Here is a 21,356-nt window from a genome sequence, read left to right on the forward strand (position 1 = left end):
GAACTGGCGTCAATTACAATTTTATAACATAAGAATACAATTACAAAGGTACTAAATACATCATTAAAAACATAACAATACAGATAACATTTGTAGTACAAGCTTTACAAAAGAATAGAAATAACATATACATCAGTGTTACAGGAATTATAACATAAGTTCATACATAAAAGATCAGAATAACTTTTGAAACATCAACTTTACACATGAGCATTAAAACAAAACAGAATAAATAATGTCTAACATCTTTACAAAGTAAATAACACATTATTAATGCCAATTATATTTGAGGATAACAGTATTCCTCATCATAGTGAATGTAGCTTAGTATTAGAAGAAGAAAGAATTCTATCAAACTACACAGAGACAGGAAGAAAACAAATACACAAGGGTACACAAACACATAGTGGTATAACACCAAAAGGAAAGGACAGGGTTTGTTTTCAGTGTAACATTTGGTACTGCAGTGCAACCCTAAACTTCATTCCATATATCGTCCCTCTTATTTCAACATTTGCTCCAGCCAAAAAAACATCCTATCCAAGCATGCTTTCTGGATTCTGTTCACACATTTCTTACCTCATTATTTATTTACCATTATCTTACCTCAACATTTATTTCCAAGAAAATCCTACCTAAACCTGTTGTCCCTAATGCCTACTTTTTTTGTTCATATCCTCTTTCAAAATTCTTTTTTTTTGGCCACACCATTTTCTTATATCTTCTCAATGCATTTCTTCCAATTCATCATAGTTAGTTTCTTATATAGTCTACCCCCTCTTAAGCTAACTTAAATCTACTGAGCTCAGATGCTAAACTAAGGGACGAGTCAATGCAGCAGCATAAAACAATTAACATAAACAGCAATAAAAATGCAGATTTCCGAAGCAAGCAGCATTAAGAAATTAGCAAAGCAACTGCAATATTATAACTAATATAAGGCAATGTGCAGCAAACAATAAAAATAAATCATTAGTAAAACTGGCTTAACAGAATAATACAAAGTCAAATTCAATAACACTATGCCTGGCAAACAGCAGCAACTTATATCTAAACATGACATAGCTCAAGCAGAAAAAATATTACAGTAAAAACAACAATGCAGATAAGGGAAATGTATATTCACATCTTAATGTCTATGTAATTAAAGTGGTGCACCACAACAACTTATTGTAAAAAAAAATATTACCATGTACTTGAAAAGAAAATTATGTGTCCAGTTACTGTTACTAGTCCCTTCTTATTGTTCTTTCCATTCCAAGAGCTCCTTTTTCGAAGAATGTGGATCATAAAATAATTATTTAATAGGTCTGTTGACAGAAAGTGTTCACATTAGCAAATGCATTTAATTTTATTTTATAAAACTAATGCTGCAACACAGCTGGAAACCAGATATTAAATGAAATAAGCAACTACGCAAACCAAAGCATAAAAATATCATTCAGTAGTCATGTGACATTTCATAAGTTAGTAGAAATTCTCTCAACTCTCGTAGAAAGACGCTTGTCATAATCAGGTGTGCAGATGTAAGTATCTTTCCAAGTAATGAGGGTGTCGCATTTGCAATGTTTTCTCTAAAGGAATGTCAATGGTAAATACATTGTTTGTTCTCTATTAATATCTTTCATTTGCTAACTATCCCAATCAGTAGTTAGTGCCTTCTGTAGTTTGAATCTTTTATTTAGCTGGCAATAGTGGTGCTCGCTGTATTGCAGTAGTTCGAGTAATGAAGATTTTTGTGAGGTAAGTTACTTGTGAAAGGTATAGTTTAATGTTAGTCAGGGCCATTCTTTTGTAGGGATTTTTGAAAGTCAGATTGCGTTGCGCTAAAAATATTGTGTGTCAGTTTAAGCACAGTCATGTATAATTGTTGAAAGGGGACGTTTCACAGTCCCGTGGTTCCGGACTGCAGCGCCAGAACCGCTAGACCACCGCGGCCGCCTCACTGCTGATGAGTTTCACAGCTTGTGAATCAGAATCGATTCGAAACCTGAGAGGAATTTCTGCAGGCTGTGAATGAAAGTCCGTTCCAACCTGTTAGCGAAAGAAAGTTGTGACGGGATCTGGACGCAAAGAACATTTGGATTCGGTCATTTCGCAAAAGGCTATTGCTTACACAGGCAAATAAATACGACAACAGCAAAGTTAGTTGGGATGGAAGAATATGTGACTAGTTTTCGCAAAAATTCCCCTACCCAATGACATCTCGACTGGCCTGTAAAAACCCAGGACTTGAACCCTATAGAAAATTTGTGGGACATGTTGGAACAGCAGGTAAGACGTCAACGCCAACACTAGTATCCCGCCAGTTTTGTTAAACTGCGGCACCAAATCCTCGGCGAGTGGCTTAACCAGGACGCGACGTACCTGCAAAACATTGTGGACTCCGTTTCTAACCGAATCTGGGTGTTTATCAAGCCCAGAGTAGGAATTAAAAGGTATTAAATAATGCTTGTAGTGATTTCTTTAGAGATGAGTAGTTTCTTTTTCAGTGAGTCTATATCAGAAATATTTAGTTGGGTTGAGATCAGGGTATGAGGCTAGCCGCTTTATTTCGTTTCCGTATCGTCAAATGTGTCCGTCGTGGATTTCCCTTTGTCAATAGAAGCATTATCACCCTGAAAAGAAAGATAGATGGTGTTGATTGTAACAGTGAGGGTATAAGAAGTTTGTTGAGTACTTTGTAAAAGGTTTCGGCCCTGATAATTCGTGAAAATGAAATTATCAGATGTAGAGTAAGCTTCTAATGACAGGCGTATGTTGATAAACCACTTCTGTATTCGTTAGATCTATAAAAGAGCGTAAGTTTTCCGCTATCTGTACTTGATTCTATACATCACATGACGTTCTGCCATAGTTCTGCTACTCACCGGCAACTTATTTGCACCAATGCAGTCTTTTTTTCTTTTCACAACACGTTCACTCAATGTCGATCATGGTACTGAATGACACATTCTCCCAGTGTTACCGGGGTGGAATCGTCAAATCATTGAGCAGCGACGTTAGCGTCGCTCGGATAACTACCAAAGTCTTCTACCATGCATCCACTGCTTTGCATGAGCTTCAAATGACGTGTGGCATCAATTAAGTATCATTTCATAAGGTATGGGAGAGGGTAGCGAAGAAGTGTTAAGTATACAGTTTATTGATGGAACACTGGGTAATCAGGAAGATGTCTTGGGCTTCTGAATGTTTTTCTTTTGCAAAAATCGGCGCTTCATTTTGCATTTTACATTTTACTGTGATATATGGGCAAACATTGACGATTGCTGTTGAGGAACAGTATGCATGTCTAACAAATGCAAAGTTACAGGCCGCTAAGTTAGCCAAGTACTTGCATCCGGGAACTGTATCCGTAGTGCTTCTCAGAAACCTCAAAATTTTGCAGTGAAATTACTACGGTTAAATACTGGTTTACACGAGATAGTGCAAACAATAAATATTATTGAATATCGTGTGTATTTTCTTCTGTTTTTGGTGAAATACATTGGTGTCCAAAATTAAAGCAACAAACCGCTATGTCTAAGTCACGATATAATCAAACCAGCTGTCAATAGATGTCCGTACGATAGTGTTCTGCATGGAAGACGGCATTCCGGTCAGTGGAAAACCACGCTGGCGATGACGTCAGGATACCCATCAAACGGGTTAGCATTTTTCGGGTAGTCCCACATCCCCAATCGCTGTCACAGAGGGTGGAGTGTGGCTCAGAGAAGACGCCTGACAGACACTCTACAGCCGGAAGGAGCAGGAGAAATGGAAGCAGGTCAGTCGCAAAAGCCGGCCGGAGTGGCCGAGCGGTTCTAGACACTACAGTCTGGCACCGCGCGACCGCTACGGTCGCAGGTTCGAATCCTGTCTCGGGCATGGATGTGTGTGATGTCCTTAGTTAGGTTTAAGTAGTTCTAAGTTCTAGGGGACTGATGATCTCAGAAGTTAAATCCCATAGTGCTCAGAGCCATTTGAACCATTCGAACAGTCGCAAAACCGATGTGGCCCGATGGCTTAAAGTGAATCGTTCTTTTGTTTCTCGAACATGGTGACGGTTTGTAGAGACCGAAACTACATCCCGAAGACCAGGACAGGGGCGACCGTGTGCGACATCAGGAAGAGAAGACCGTTGTTTGCCTGCAAGGGAGCAACAGTACCGCCTTAGTACTGCACAGCTGTTGGCATCTGACCTCGCAGCATCGACTGGACGAGTTGTATCGGGGCAAACTGTGTATAGAAGGCTTCGGCAGAGTGGCCTTTGTTGTCGACACTTGCTGTATGTGTGTCTCTGACGCGTCTTCACAGGAGGGAACGTCTAGAGTGGAGTCGCCAACATGCCACCTGGGTGGACGAACAGTGGGCCAATCTTCATTTCACAGATGAGTTCCGAACTGGTCTGGAGACTGAGTCTCGACGAATTCGCATCTGGAGGAAACGTGGAACACCATTTCGGGATCAAAACATTGTCGAAAGAGATCAATAACGAGAAGGATCCCTTATAATGTGGGGAAAGATTATGCTGACCACTTGAAGAGTTCTTTATGAAATTGTACGGTTGAATTGGCAAGGTTTAACTGCTGTCAGGTATCGTGACGAGATCTCGAGACCTCATGTGCGGTAGCTGCGAGGTGCTGTCGGCCCAGACTTCGTGCTAATGGACGATAATGCTCGACTTCATGGAGCACGGCCTGCTCGCTCTCCCTGTTTGAATCCCTTGGAGACTGTGTGTGATGCACTAGGGAGACGAGTTGCATCACGTCAACATCCACCAACCCCTCTCCCAGACTGCGAGCAGCTCTGCAGGAAGACTGGCTGTTATTGCCACAACATGAGGTTGATGACATCGTACACAGCGTACTACGTCGTTGTCAGGCCTTTATTGCTGGAAGAGGTGGTAACACCCCATACTCAGCACATTAATCAGTTGTCGGAATGTGTGTGCAAATCCGTTAAGTTGGAAAAAACCGAAGAACAGATTTGCAATTGCTTACGTTCTGTATTCTTTACATTGTTCCTACTTTACTATCACCTTACTGTTTAGCGGCAAAATAAACGCAACCTTGCAAAATTTCCGTTTGTTGCTTTAATTTTGCACACCATTGTATTATGTTATTTGCAAAATGTATCAATCGGAGACATAATTTGCAAGTAAAATGAAATTGAGCTGCTACTGTCCACACAGCTCCGGAAATTTGTTATTTGCGTGACGTCACTAATTTGCTGCGAAAGGCTGGGTTTATCTGTGTGCGACGAGCAGTGGAGTTAAATGTGCTAAGTCACCTTGCAGCGAGGTGCGAAGACGTCAGTTTAGTTAACAGCGTGCGAGGGAACAGGAGCAGCTGGTGTTACTAGGCAGGCAAAAAGCTTATGCAACAACGCACATTGTGGCCTGGCAGACGAGTGAAGGACAGAGGTACATATGACGGATAAAATGTTGTGCACCTCCAAAATAGCATGTGAATCTTTTGTATATTTGTTTCTCAAAAGTTCGTGGGTAAATTTACTTGGTATCCATAAGGACTGCAAAACTAAAAGTCAATAAGTACAGGCAAAAATTTATGAAGAAAGTCAGTTTGCATAAAGATGTTTATCGAGTTCTCTTGGTCCACAGAGACAAGTATCGTATTTAGCATACTTTCATTCATTACAGGTGACCCTCATATACCTAGAGTGTTTGCGGAGCAAAGATGAGACATTATAACATAGTACAGTGTTGTTAAAAAGCGGATGTCCGTATTATTGTGCACAGATTAACCTGCAGACATGTGTTAGCTCTCAGACGCCTGAAACGGAATTGAGAATCCCTACAATTTCAACAGGCAGCGAAAGTCGTATATTATTTCTTACCTTCTTTATACGTTATTTGAATATTTGGACTTTTCATATTCCTTTCATAGATGCAGATAACAATGTACATAAGTTCCAGTTGTAATCGAGTAATGAAGGATCTTCAGAGACGCCTGATAGAATATTATTCACAAGACTGTTAAGCACATTGTAGTATGTAGGTAATCGTAAAATGTAACAGAGAAAGTAACAATTTCCAGAAGTAGCGACTTTTCCGTTATTTATGTGAGACATTAATTTGCAGACTTCGTAAGTGTACAGAAACTGTGTTTAACTAGAAACTTAAGCTGCCTAATGGAATGATAAATGACCGTTAACGCTGTCTACCGAATCTGTGTATCACGGCTATAGCTCTATGTTGACGTGCGTTTTCCGCCGGCACACAGCCCTGTGATTTTCTATCATAACGAGTGGATGAAATCCATAATGTAAGGTCGACGTTGTGGCAGTAGGGAAGAGAACTGGCACACTGTGTTTATAATTTCTGGAAAACATGACTGATTTAGTATTGTAAAATGTTATGTTAAATTCTCCTTCAGATATACTTATCGAGTTCTAACAAATGGCAATGCGAACGTCAAATGTTATTATATTTCGAATAGAAACATGTACTGCTTGATGACGGCATAGCTTAATACGCAAATGAAATGGGGGCGATAAGTAGTACAAATTTCTGAAATGTAGTGTTCCAGGAGAATGCTAAAAATTATGTGGGTAGCTAGACTAACTAATGACGAGATACTGAATCTAGTTGTAAATTAGAGACCGTAATGGGACAACGTGACTCGAAGACGCGATAGGGTAATACCACTTTTCTAAAACAACTATGTTTTGTGTAAAACATTTGTATAAAGATATCAAGCACAGAGTCGATGTTCGTATTTGTATTATCTGTGTGATAAAAGAAGGCACAGCCTTCAAATTTTTTGAGAGCAACTAGGCCAAGCCTGCCTCTCGCACTTGTCTTTCTGCCCTCAGCTTTTGAAATGTAAAAGTCGTGGGCTGTTGCTGAAGTGAATTCAAAATATACTAAGTCATTCTGATTTACTTAAGTGCTGTTTTACTATCAGTTAACCAGTCCACATGTTCATTTAATTATACATTGTATTATGAATTTTATTTTTCAGCACTTCTAGCAGGGAAGACGTAACACTTCGATGTGGCATCGATTCACCATTGGCGTGGTTTCACTACTAATTTGCAATATCCACTCTCACGTAATGTTTGTGAGGAACCTGCAATCATTCAGAAAAGAAGTCAGAGATTTTTTTTTTCTAAAATATTTGTGTTGACGGAGGTGGAAGCAACAAGCGACCCCTCTCGCAAAATTATTAAGTAGCTTATATTACTGTATAAAAATGTAAGTAATTGTCATAGTTTGCATTCTCCTAATTGTGTTTTTTTTTTATATGTCGAGCGATCGCTTAAAGTACTACTGCTTGCACATAAAATAAACGGAAACCGGAAATTGAAACATCTAGAAAGAGATAAAGAGGAAACAAGAGAAATATATGAAAAGAAACTACCAAAAATAACACGAAATCAGAATGAAGGCATTAGTGGTAAGAGATAATTCATTATTGGGCTTTGCTGCTTAGAGCAGTTAGTGCTAGGCTGCGATCGTATTTTTTTTTTTATTTTAACTCAACAGCAGTACATTATTTTTGTAGCATGGTTAATAACATACTTTAATCACAATATAATACAATACAGTAACAACGACGAACTTAACAATGCGCAGTTTAGCTAATACAGGATGGACGATCTTGTGTCTCGCGCGTAATGGCGGAGCGTAGGTCAGGGGGAGCTGGACCACATTTCACCTTCACTATAAAGTTTGATTGTTTTTCTACTTTTTTGACTTCGGGCAGTGTGTTCGTACTGAGTGTCACATAAACCGGAAGAAATGAGTCAGTTAAAATTTCATATTTTTGTTTGGAATAGGCCCACAGTTAGGAGTGTTCGGGTCAGTGTGTGTTCAGACACACTTGCACTCTGCACAGAATTAAAGTCCGACAGTTGGGCGCCTGCCTTGTTTTACCAGCCTTCCCAGCCTACGACGCCTGACATCTGTAATGAGGGGTGGCTGCAAAACCCCACGACGTCTGGAAGAGCTTTCACTTTGCTTTCGCCACGGCACACAACACAGCACTCCTCGAACGCCCGACAAGTCGTGCAGTTTCAGAAATGTTTGTGGCTGGCCGAGCGGTTCTAGGTGCTTCAGTCTGGAACCGCGCGACCACTACGGTCGCAGGTTCGAATCCTGCCTCGGGCATGGATGTGTGTGATGTCCTTAGGTTAGTTAGGTTTAAGTAGTTCTAAGTTCTAGGGGACTGATGACCTCAGCTGTTAAGTCCCATAGAGCTCAGAGCCATTTGAACCACTTTGAAATGCTTGTGCCAAGCTTGCGGGCCATCACAATCTGCCCTTGGTCAATCTCAGATAGATCGCGCGGCATGCCCATTCTATACATGGACAGCATGGTCAACGTTGCTATGTGCACTGTGCAGGTGCCTGTCTAGCAGTCGTCCCTCGCCAGGTGACGCTGCTATCGCTTGAACGTCTTTATAGCGATATTAGGTCGGTGGTCATAACATTCTGTCTGGTTAATGTGCGTGCGTGCGTGTGTGTGTGTGTGTGTGTGTGTGTGTGTGTGTGTGTGTGTGTAGATGAAAATGTGCACTGAACTGTAAAACTTGGTGCAAACAGCAAGTGCAATGAACTTCTCCAGTTCACAATTTGCTATATGATGAAACTTAAACTGTTTTTTAGTAACAACTTCGCAACATGTACTGTATCTGTGAGTAATGAACTTTCCAATAAATGACAACTCACCTAATGCTTGTACTGTGACTCCACCAAAACGGCACGTCATGAACTGTATCCATGAGTCACAGAAATGTATGGGTTTATGAACTATGCAGGGTCATCTAATCGAAGGAGTAAAGGTCCTCAAATTGCCACAAAAACTGTCACGCCTGTCCACTGATTAACGTTGCCTGAACTCTCAAACAGAATCGTGATTTCTGCGCGTTTTTCGTCTTGCCGAGTGCTATATCATGTGCAAAACTCAACTGAAAGTTCCCAGTGTGCCTATGCCAATAAGTATTAGCGTGTCTTGAACAGTAAGTTACTCCAAAACTAGTGTTTTTCTACGTATAACTGTTTTGCTTTCTCTGTCTGCATTTTACAGGGACATTAATCTTTGTGTACCAGTAGTTGCCAATACAGAATAAATTTTATATCATATACGTTTACTACAGCATACACGAGAATTTAGCTGCAAGTTAAACTATGTGCACTTTCCCGTGCCTCACCATAACACAACTGCTTGTAAAAGAGTTGATGATTTTCAATTTGCTACCTCTCAGGTAGATAAGTGTTTGCAAACGACACATTATTTTGATATTCCTTCTTTTGTTTACCAGTGACATGTTTTGCAGTTATGTATATTTGATCTGAATTTATGAACGTGATTGTAACGTAGAACGTAAGAACCTTTGTAACATGGTTCGTTTCATTCTGTGAATTTAATGTTGTGCTTAGTGTCTGCGTTGACACTACTCTGTAGGATTCATATTGTTATTTCGTGTCATATGTCCTCATCCAAGAATATCGATTTGACTCAAATAATGAGTTGACTTTTTTTAATTTTCCTTTTTTGTGCTCATGGAAAGTTTGTTTCATGCTAAAATATTTATGTTTTGATTATATGATGTTTCTCATTTTATGTTTGTGTTTTATGTGGTCATGCCGCAATGTAATGTTTCTTATACTTAGAATAGTCGGTGAAGTATAAGAATGAATTATCTCTGTAAAACAAATGGGATGAATGGGTTCAGTTTACTGTAAAGTTTTCACGTGTGTCAATGGGACCACTATAACAATCCTTCCAAGTGTGAATAATGATGAAGTTTTGCTCCCAAGCAGACTATTTTTATGTAAATTATATTGGTATGAATGAGTTTAAAAGATGGTTTACTAAAATGATTATATGAGGTTAATTTCTTGCTACTACTTTGCTTTTCTAATTATGTCGGCAAATATATTAGCAGCATAGTTGTATGAATGGATGAGGCTTGACCTTGAGCACGAGTGACGATAATTACGATGTAGTTTGGTATCAGTTTTCAGCTTAAAAAGTTTCCACTAAAAATAAAATCAAGTTTCCCACTTTCCAGCAAAATAGTAAGAAAAAGTGTCGTTCCTGGCACAACTTCACCTCCAGAATTTCTAAACAAGGGTCGTGTATTGTAAGAGGGCTTAATTATTCATGTAGTGGCACCCTACATATTTTATTCATATTTTTTATGCTCTTATGGCACTCCCCATGTCCATTAAGAAGATGAATAGATAACTTAAAGGTCATTTTCTTAATTAGTATTACTAGTTGCAAAATGCATATTCAATTCCACATGTTGCACTCGGTCAGGCTAGGAATTGAATTAGCTGTAAACTTTTGTTTTTGAGAAACTGTATTTTTGCGTTTATTTGGCACAGCAACTTACCAGAGAGAGATGGCCAAGGGGCGCCAGCATTTGACGTTCGCCACAGTCATTAAAGTGTAGCTTTAAGTAGCATTCAGGGCCGATGCAGTCTCCAACCTCGTGCTTCTTCTGAATCGGGGCTGGCCATGTTAACGCCATAGGAGGTGATGCACTGGGCAGATAGAAAGCACTCTTGCAATGGTGCTACGCCTATATGCAAAAATGTCTCCTTTACTTAAAGAGATCGGGGGTTGAATTTTTCCGTGGCATCTGCAAAACACAGCGTCTCAACGGCTGCTCTGGAATGTGGCTAGAAAGAGGGTTAGTTTCTGCCTGCACCCCCGTCCACATAATAAACAAAAAGTGTCACTTTTGGTGGCGCTCTGTCAAAATATTGAAATTTCATTGGGAAAGTGGGCGAAATCTCGACAAATCTTGGCTAAAGATTGGATGGTGCTCGGAATCATTGCCATCATTTGTGGATGACTTGGAACTTTTCCAAAACTTGAGAGAGAGGTTAAATTTTCTGTTTAGACACACTCTACCTTCTGTGACCTCGAACGACAGTCTTGCTGGCATCCTCGCAGGCCGCACACATAGAGACTTTATCAAAGACTTTATAAAAGTTAAAGCCAGTTTTGTCAATTTATGTAGCGCTTTTTAGCTATGCTAGTACAACGTCCTACCTCATTGGACATAATAATCACTTAGGAATTTTTTGGACTATTGACTGTTTAGGAGATTTCCTTTTGTCAGACTGTACGTCCTGCAATTTTGGTGTTTCTAGAATGATTGCAACTTAGCTAAAAAATTCGCCAAACATTAAGGTTTCTGATTTTAGATTAGATTCCCTTTCCGTTTGGTAACCCAGAAAATGAGATGATTCTCGTGGTGTGGAAAATGTCAAAAGTATAACATAAAAAACATAGAACATCTGAATTTAATACTCACTTCTCTGATCATCTGTCACGACATTGTCAAAATATGTGAATACACTACAGTAAACTGGCACTGCTAATATTTACACAGTAGACTGTCAGAATTAAATATAGTTATGCACTAAAATTTATCATACACACAATACCTAATCTTGACTGCTGAGGCAAAGTAGTGTCAAAACTGAAATCCGACAGATGTTTCTACTTACGGTGGTGTAACAGTCCTTGTTACAATATTCATCTATAGAGTAAAAGGAGTTGTCTATTAAAAAGTCTTTCAAACTCTTTGCTTTATCTGAAACCAAGTTTTTAATGGTTGCTGGCAATTTATTGAAAATGTGTGCTCCTGAATACTGGACCTCTGTTTGGATCAAAGTAAGTGATTTTAGGTCTTTATGTAGATTGTTCTTATTCCTAGTATTGATATAAATGTTGAACTATTGGTTAGAAACACAGACATATTATTTGCGCCAAATTTCTTTAAGGAATAAGTATACTATGAGGCAGTGGTTAGAGTCTTCTACATGATGTTCTTAAATTTATTCCACAAATGAGTCTTATTGCAATCTTTTCCACTCTAAAAGCTTTTGCTCAGCTTAATAAGTTACCCTGGCATATGATCCCCTAAGACATAATAGACTAAAAGTAAGCAAATTATGCAAGTATTTTTAATATATTTATGTATCCTACATCTGATATCAGTCACATTGCAAATAAAGACTTCTTTAGGCACTTCAGCAGTTCTGTGTCAGGACTTTCCCAATTGAATTTATTATCAACTTGTAATACCAGAAACTGAACACTGTCAACCTCTTCGATCTGAATGTCTTCATATGTTATACTCGTGCTAGAAGAAAATCTCTTACAGGTTCTGAACTATGTATAATGATCATTTCAAAGTCTGATGACAATGAATTTGGCTTAAACCATTTATTGATGGCAATGAAAATTTTATTAGGAGCCATTTCTGAATCTGTACTTGACTTGATATTTATTGCAATGTTTGTATCATGTGAAAACAAAACAAACTTAGCATATGGCAATGTAACAGAGGAGAGGTCATTAATGTACACAAGAAAAAGTTACAGACCCAAGATGGAACCTCGAGGAACACCATGTATAAGTAACTCCCAGTCACATAAAGACTGATTGCTTACTCTACAGGTATTTCACTAAGACACCCTTTGTTTCCCATTAGTTTCATAAGACTCAAGCCATTTCTTTGCAGTGCTAGTGACACCATAATATTCTAATTTACTTAAGAGAATGCTGTGATTCACCCAGTCAAAGGCTTTTTATAGGTCACAGATAATTTGTTATCTAATGAATTAAGCACATTCTCACTGTATGTGCAAATAGCCTTAAGGAACCCAAACTATGATTTGGATGTTATAGTATTTGCTGTCAGATGCTTAAGAAGACACTTAAACAAAACCTTTTCAAAAAATTTAGGAAAAACCAGGAAACGAGAAACTGGTTGATAGTTTGACAGTAACTCTTTGTTCCCCTTCATGTAAAGTGCTGGGACTTAAATATATTTTAGCCAGCCTGGATATGTTTCCCTGATAAGGGATTGACAACTCAACTCACATGAGCACTCTTGATTAACTTCATTGACATGTTATCATAACCAATAGAATACTTTGATTTTAAGGATTTTATGATGGCTGCTACTCCTTTGGGAGATGCTAATGTCATTTCCATTTTATTGAAGTTATTTGTGAAGACTGGTCTCAGATATTCCATTCCACTGTTTACTGAACCTAATAACCCCAAACTATCAGTAACAGAAACAAAGTACTTGTTTAACAGGTTTACAATACTACATGCACTTGTTACCAATGTCTCCTTTTTTTAGAACCATCTGTTCCTCTTCCTTTCTAATCCCATCTGTCATTGTCTTCATTACATCCCATATAGTTTTTATTTTGTTGCCTACTGTAATTACCTTCTTTCATAATAAAATTACTTACATTTCTGGATTACTTGCTTCAATATTTTGCAATATCCCTTGCAATGCATCACAATGCTAACATCAGATATGTTCCTAGGTAGTAGATACAGTTTCCTTTTTGTCCCACATGATATCTTATTCTTTGTGTAGCGCATGGTTTATTTTTAGACTTCTGTTTGATTTGAGTTACTTTTAGGGGAAATGAACTTTCAAATATGGAAGTAACGTTATTAATTAATTCTTTGTATTTTCCATTTGAGTCAGAAGTGTTGTAACCATCTAACCAGTTCATGTATTTGAGAAATCTCCTGAAATTCTCAGTTTTTGACTGACTTATTACCCTTCCTTGCTCAGATTTAATATATTTTTTATCCTAACAAGTTTCAGCATTTAATATAAGGTTCTGCTTGTCATAATCAGATAGGCCATTTGCTATTAGTTTTTTGATATTGCTTTTTTTTACCTAAATTTGTCTACAAAGATAGTATCAATAGCAGTCTCAGAGCATGTATTTGTCCTATTTACAAAGTTCACAATAGGGACAAAACTGAATGACAGAGTTACTGATTGCAACACTTGTCCACTGACAGATTTGTTCAATAAATCCACATTGAAATCATAAGTAAATACTATTTTCTTGTTTCCTACTGTGAGATGGGACAACAGAGCTTCCAGATTTGTTACGAAGAAGTTGAAGTTTCATGAATCTGTTCTGTATATATTTACTATTACAAAGAATTTATTATGAAATATTCTGTTCCATAAGCTTCTAAGTGCTGCTCAGAGCAAAACTTATTAATATCAATATTCTTGTAATTAAAACAGTTTCTGACAAATGTAGCAACTTCTCCTGTCTCCATATTTTCTCTACAGAAGTAAGATGATAACCTGAATCCTGTAACATTTAACGTAGCAATACCAGTGGTCACATAATGTTCAGAGAGGGAGATTATATCAACTGGTTTGCTCAACTCTAGTTCTTCAATACAAATAAGCAATTAATTTAGGTTACCCCTCAGTCCTCTGACATTTTGATGCGATAAGAATAACTGATTTTGTGTACTGGATGAATTAGAGCTGGATGAACCTAATTTATCTGTCAATTTTTGAATATCTCCAGTTTCGATCTGGGGTTGTTTGCTGAACTGGGTGCATTATAATTTGCTTTCTGGCTGTCTGTTTTATCAATGTGAATGTTATTTTCAACCCATCTCTGGAAACCTTTTGTTTCTGCCCTCCCTAGCTTAAAAAACTGCTGTTCTGTCACTTGTAACAACTGCTACTAAAGTACATGTGATATTGTCTCCCCTTCAGTTATTTACCATTAGACCAGACAATTTTCCCTTCCGTTTCCTGCTGAGGTGAAGGCCATGCCTTGTATAGTCCCACCTGCTGATAGAATCAAAAGGAAACACACTAATATGAGACTTCATACCTGATCCATGCAGGCGTTCCACCTCTAAATTAAGTCTCCTAACAGAAGAGTTTAAATGAGGCCGGTCATGGCGCTTCAGAACAGATTTGACCCCATCACCAGTATGTCTCGTTGCTGAAGCTATCTTCACCATGTCCGGCACGACTGCCCTTCAGCTAAGGCGAGAAAATAAATTCCCCTTGTAATTCCTTCTGCGGAAGTGCTAGAATCACAGTTTGGCGCAAATGCAGTAGTTGCTTTGAGTCAAGGAGAAGGAGATGACAAAATTTTGAGTTCTCTGTATATCGTTTATATTGTATAATTCTTGTGTAGAATGGTGAGGTTGATTGAAAATCCTTCCAAGTGTGAGATTAGATCTGTGATTTTCTGAATGCAAGAACACAGATCAGTCGACATACATCGACAGATTTGTGAAGTTCACGATGAAAATGAGATGATAATGAGATGAGTCTGACAGTTCATAGAAAGAAATGATGAAGGAAGTGAAGGACGAACGAAGTTGGAGTCCATTTTTGGCTAATAAAGAATTAGGTCCGTGCAGTTGAGGAACTTTTGAAGGAAAACCCCAAATTAAAGTATCCAATTTTTCTAAGAATATCGCACAGATTTCAAGAACACATCTTCTAAAAACTCAATTTTCGAAAATTGTGCAGGTTTGATGCCAAAACCTCTTGCAGAGCCATATAAAAAACTGTTGTGGACAATGTATTTGACATATTGATACGTTAAAGCAATGGTGGTGATGATTTTCCAAGCAAGATAGTGACCGTGTGTGAAGATATGGTCGCTTATGAAACCCCCAATCGAAACGACACGACGAATTTATTGTTTGACACCACTGATTTTACATCGTTTAGTGTGATGTAAATGTTTTCGAAACTGCTGATGGTCCGTGGCGTGAAACTTGAATACACAAATTTTATCAGCAGCCCTTGGTGGCAAATAATGAAGTTCTACCAATATTTACGAGCTATGGCTCACCACCTTCTTAAGATATATTGAGACTACAGTCATCTGAATGAAGACACACTGCGTCGCCAATAAAAACTGAATGCAAAAACATCTTAACACATCTTTTGGGATAGACACGGCATTGTAGTGGTGCATTTGTTGCGGCGAGGTGAAACAATCAGTGCAAATTTTCCTGTGAGATGATAATGAAACAGCGTTTTGCAGTATAGTGTAAGCGCCACGTAAAGCACACAGACGATACTGGGGGTTTTGATCCATAACAACTTCTGACCTCTGAAGAAGACGCGAAAACTCCAGCAGGACTTTGGCTGAAGCAAGTCTGACCAACAAACCGTGACCGAGCTCCTGGCGATCTACATCTCCTTTTTGCAGCTATAAACGCTCCTTTGAGGTCAAAAAAATTTATAACAGTGACGAGATCAAAGAGACCATGTTAACAACTGGTAAACAACACAGGCAGCAACGGCCTAAGAGGAAGGCATACAAAAAGTGCTACGTTACCACACGGGCGACCAAAATGGCGGAAACTATGTAGGAAGATAGTTCGAAATCTGTAGCTTTTTTCAGTAAATAGTTTTTCTGTATATACACTAAGTTTTTATTACAAAAACTAAACTTACTTTCGGGGCGCACCTCGTATAAGAAAGAGTAGAGTGCCTATAGAGGTATACAGACAATCGTTTTCCCATCTCACAATACACGAAAGGAACAAGACCGGAAAACGCTAATACTGCTATGAAGTACCCTCCAGCAGACGTTGGACAGTGGCGTGCTGAGAGTACATGTACATGCAGGTAACTTCATTTCAGATCTGTGCTCGCAGTGTCGCTCGCCGCGGGCAGATGCTGGGAGGAGCTGTGGCCCATCTCCTGCGTGATCTGGAGCAGCGACTTGCCCTTGGTCTCGGGCACGACGACCAAGACAAAGACGGCCCCCAAGGCGGAGAACGCGGCCTCCGCCCAGAAGACGACGTGGTCGCCCAGGGCGGCGGCCGCCAGTGGGAACACCTTCACGAACAGGAACACCAAGAGCCCCACGAAGACGCCCACCAGCGAGATGGCGACGCCCTTCACCTCGGGCGCGAACACCTCGCCCAGCGCCATCCACGGCAGCGGGCCAGCCCCGAACGAGTAGAATACCTGCACCGAACACACGCATCCTGACTTCAGGCTCCAGTCACATCAACATCTGCTATACGACTCAAATCTCGCCGCCATAATCAGGTGGAATTAAAAAAAAAATCACATACTAGACATCTACGTATGATAATACAACAATGCAGGTGGATTATTCTTCTGAGTTTTGTTGTGCTGAATCCCCATAGGATGACAAAAATACTCTATCACCCATATACAGGGTGAACCAGAACTACACCGACATACTTTCAGAGTGATACTGTGGACCAAAAGAACAAAAAAAGTCTAGTAAACATGAGCTCCAAAATGCATCCCTTAAGGGGAGTTAGAAAGGAAAAAAATCTTTTTTCACATGTTCGGATTTTATCTCATTATAAAATTTACAATTTTCCGAATAAAATGGTATACAAATCTCAAGAGGTTACACGCATTCAAGCCCAACCATCGGGCGACGACATTCGACATGCTAGCACAGCCGGTCTCTTGGGCTATAATGCATTCCGCTGCTAGGAAAGCCCCTGGTCATGATGGCATTCAAAACCGTGTCCTCCAGGAGTTCACGGATAAAGCAACTGAGTACCTAACACACATAACGAATGCCATACTAAAACACCAACACTTCCCCGCCTTTTGGAAGACGGCCAAGGTCCTGATGTTCAGGAAGCCGGGGAAAGACCATAGCCTCCCACAAAATTACCGACCCATCAGCATTCTGAGCTCGCTCAGTAAGATTGTAGAGAAGGTGATTCTCAAACGCATCACTAGGCACTGCATAACAAAAGACATCCTCAGACCGGAGCAATTCGGCTTCAGGAATCACCACTCCACAACACAACAACTCTTACGGGTCGTTGAACATATAACACAAGGCTTCAACATAAACAAAGCTACAGGGGCGGTGTTCCTGGACATCGAAAAGGCTTTCGACCGTCTATGGCACAACGGCCTCATTCACAAACTCAGCGACGCGGGATTCCCCGACGGGCTGCTGCGTCTAATACACTCATACCTCACAGACAGGAGTTTCAACACTGACGTGCAGAGAAAACAATCAATACGACACGGTATACACGCGGGAGTACCCAAGGGAAGCATCCTAGGGCCCCTACTGTTTAACCTCTACATAAACGATCTCCCAACCACACACAACACAACGATGGCAATCTACGCGGATGACACAGCCATCCTCGCGCAAGATTGGAAACCATCAAACATTACGTCACGCCTACAGACTGCACTCAGAGTGGCTGAGCCTCGGTTGGAGAAATGGCGTGTTAGAGTAAACGTCGACAAGTGCGAAGCCGTTCTGTTCACTAGAAGACCGAAGCAACTGCGCAAGCACCGATACTGTAGATCAATAACTCTACATGCACGCTCAATACGTTTCCGTGAGAAAGTCAAATACCTCGGTGTCTGGCTGGACCGGAAATTACTCTGTGGGGACCACATACAACACATGACCAACCGAGCTTGCGTGAGGCTCAAACAGCTCTACCTTATGCTCAACAGGCGTAGCACACTGAACAGAAGGGTGTTGAGGTCCATATACATGACACTTATCCGACCCCTGATGACGTACGCAGCTCCTGTCTGGGGATACGCTGCGCCTACACGCCTGCGCCGTCTGCAGCTCATACAAAACAAAGTACTCAAAATCATAAGCAATGCTCCACGATACACACACATCGCGGACCTTCACCGGAAATACCGACTTGAGACTCTCACGGAGGTAATCCACAAACTCACCACAAGACTATACAGAAACTCCAGACATTCGCAGAACCCGTTTATTCTGAATCTGGGGAACTACGACCACAACCATAGATGGAAACATAAAAGACCAAAAGACATAGTTGTAAGGACCTAACATCTATGGCCAAGCACACACAAACACAACGGTACAGGTGAGCCCCTGTTAATCAGACGCCTTTACTGGATATCCAGCTGGAATACACTGCCGAATAACTGGCACCACGCAGGGAAGCCGTACCGTACACTGCATGCAGACAAGCTCCACACATCCCCCACACAATGAGATGATCTATGGCCGATCTCCCACTACTGTATAACGATCTTGATTGTGCCAGGAATGTAGCGGCTGCAGAAACTGGGATACATCGCCATCGCTTGCCACGGTAATGATGCATGATACCCATACTAACAAATACAACCTTGCATGAACTATCGCAGCTAGTAAGCCACCACTGCTCTTACTACCCACCCCACTGTCGCAGAGTTTTTTTTTTCTCACGGCACGAACCTTGGCGCTTTTTTCCCTCTGCTCTTCAAATCGGTACCCTCACTCGCGTTTCGTCCACTGTCTATCACCCGATGGACCGCGTTAATGCGTAGTCTTACCCAGACGCACGGATAACATCACAGCCCAGCATCTTGTGATCCACTTACTAGATAACTAACATGTTGACGGAGGTGACAGTAGAACTTTTGGTTTGGTCACCACGTTGGTACGGGCGTGGAGGGGCCCCATCTCCTACGAGAAAACACAGTATATTGAAAACAAATCTATAGATAATCTACTCAGTACGGGAAAGTGGAACAAATTTCCCACTTCAGATATCTGGGAGAGATAATCCAACCATCAAGACTGAACTCAATAACCAATAAAGATAGAATATCCAGATTACAAAAAGCATATGAGCTCACTTGGAATCACTATAATTAGAAATCTATTTCTGTCAATGCGAAACTAAGGCATTACAACACAGTAGTCCTGCCAGAAGCACTTTATGCTGCAGAAACTACAGTGATTCACGGTCATACTAAGATCAGAGAGGCTGAAAAGCAGGAAAGAAAAATTCTGAGGAAAATATATGGACCAGTGTTTCGCGAAGGAATTTGGATGAAGAGGCCAACTAGAGAGATTTACAAAGACATAGAAACAATAACAGACACCATTAGAAAGAGAAGGATGAAATTTTATGGACATATTAGCAGGATGAATAAAAGCAGGATCACAAGACAAATATTCGAGATAGTAAACAAGAGCAAAAACAAGACAAAGTGGATCACTGAAGCAGAAGAAGACATTAAAGAACTGGGGATCACACAAGACAAAGTAAACAATAGAGAACAGTTTAGAAACATCATACAGAAACACACACTTAAACAAGAACATACGGAGAACAGAACGGGAAAAAGATGGTCTGAAGAACGCAAGAGAGAACACAGTGAACGTATGAAGAGAATTTGGTTAGAACGAAGAAAGAATAAGAAATCATGACTACTCAAGTTCAATCGCTCTCTCAAAAGGGAATAATCGAAAATAATAAATAATATATATCTTATAAGGGGTCAAGGTGGTTGGTAGAGGTAGCACCTTTGCTTGGGGTTGACTCAGTACTGGTCCTCACCACCCCAGGGATGAGCTGAGGAGGTATGCAAGACCTTTGCCTCTGAGGAAGCTACGTCCAAGACCGTCCGTGCGTGGTGAAGAGCCACATCCTACACGAGGTGACCCTGTTAACGCAGAACACGGCGGATCTATATGAGAAAACCTTGAAAAAAAATCTCACATTCCAAATCCTCAATGCGTCTGTACTCGAGTCGAGCGGCAGCGAGGTCAGCGTCTGTCCATCTAGTAGGTGCGGCTGTATTATATGCTCCAGGAACTGACAATCCCTGGTTCTAAACACCCAGTGGAAACACTGGACCAAAACTTACAAGCTATCATGATTCGTGAGAGTAATGACAGAATTACCCCAGGTGGTAACCAATCCACTCGTCGACAGACGACAACTGGGTTTTCGGATTCTGGGGAACCCGGGCCATCACGATCAGTGTTCTCAAGCAAACTTCGTCCCAAGGTTCCCATATACATTGGTACCTTTAACATTCAGACCCTAATTCAAACTGGAAAATTACACAACTTAGTAACAGAGCTAGACCAACAAAAAATTAAGATCTTAGCGTTACAAGAAACTAGATTCACGGATGAAAATACAATATACTATGGAAACTACCGCATCTTCAAGAGCAAGACTGACAAACGAATTGCCAATGGTACACCACTCCTGGGCATGGCATTTGCGGTGCACAGAAATATATTAGGCTCAATTAGAGAGGTCTCTTCCATAAATAATCGCCTCATGACCATGCGTATCCAGTGCGCCAACAAGTAATACACATTGATAAATGTTCATGCACCCACAAACATAGACAACAAAAAACGCCAACTACAAACTGAAAAGTTCTGGACTAAACTTGAAGATGTCATGGCCAAAATTCCCCGGGATGATATCAAAATCTTAATGGGAGATTTCAATGCACAAATTGGCAGAGAGAAAGAACACCAAAAAACTGTAGGAAAATATCCAGCACACAGATTCACCAACAGAAACGGACTGAGATTTATTGAACTACGCCAACAAAATAATCTAAAGATAATGTCTACATCTTTGAGAAAAAAACCTAGAAAACAAAAGACCTGGAGGTCCCCCATACAAGAGATCGGCGAATATCAGATTGACCACATTGCCATCTCCTATTTCGTACAGAAAGAGATCCAGGATGTCCAAGTCCGCAGAGGGGCGAACATTGACTCAGACCACTACTTAACACGCATTAAAGTGAAATTCA

The 21,356-nt window shown here is 40.3% G+C and overlaps 1 protein-coding gene across 1 annotated transcript in view; it reads right to left on the minus strand.

Moving 5' to 3' along the window:
- Positions 1-16,121: 16,121 nt before the first annotated feature.
- The window catches only part of LOC126188550 (facilitated trehalose transporter Tret1-like), a 56,760-nt gene continuing 51,525 nt past the window's right edge, over positions 16,122-21,356 (minus strand). Inside the window, exon 5 of the mRNA XM_049930149.1 lies at positions 16,122-16,763. Coding sequence (XP_049786106.1) covers positions 16,425-16,763 — 339 coding nt within the window. The 3' untranslated portion in view covers positions 16,122-16,424. The remainder of the gene's footprint in view (positions 16,764-21,356) is intronic.

Source organism: Schistocerca cancellata, chromosome 5 (genome assembly GCF_023864275.1).
Source record: "Schistocerca cancellata isolate TAMUIC-IGC-003103 chromosome 5, iqSchCanc2.1, whole genome shotgun sequence".
NCBI lineage: Eukaryota > Metazoa > Arthropoda > Insecta > Orthoptera > Acrididae > Schistocerca > Schistocerca cancellata.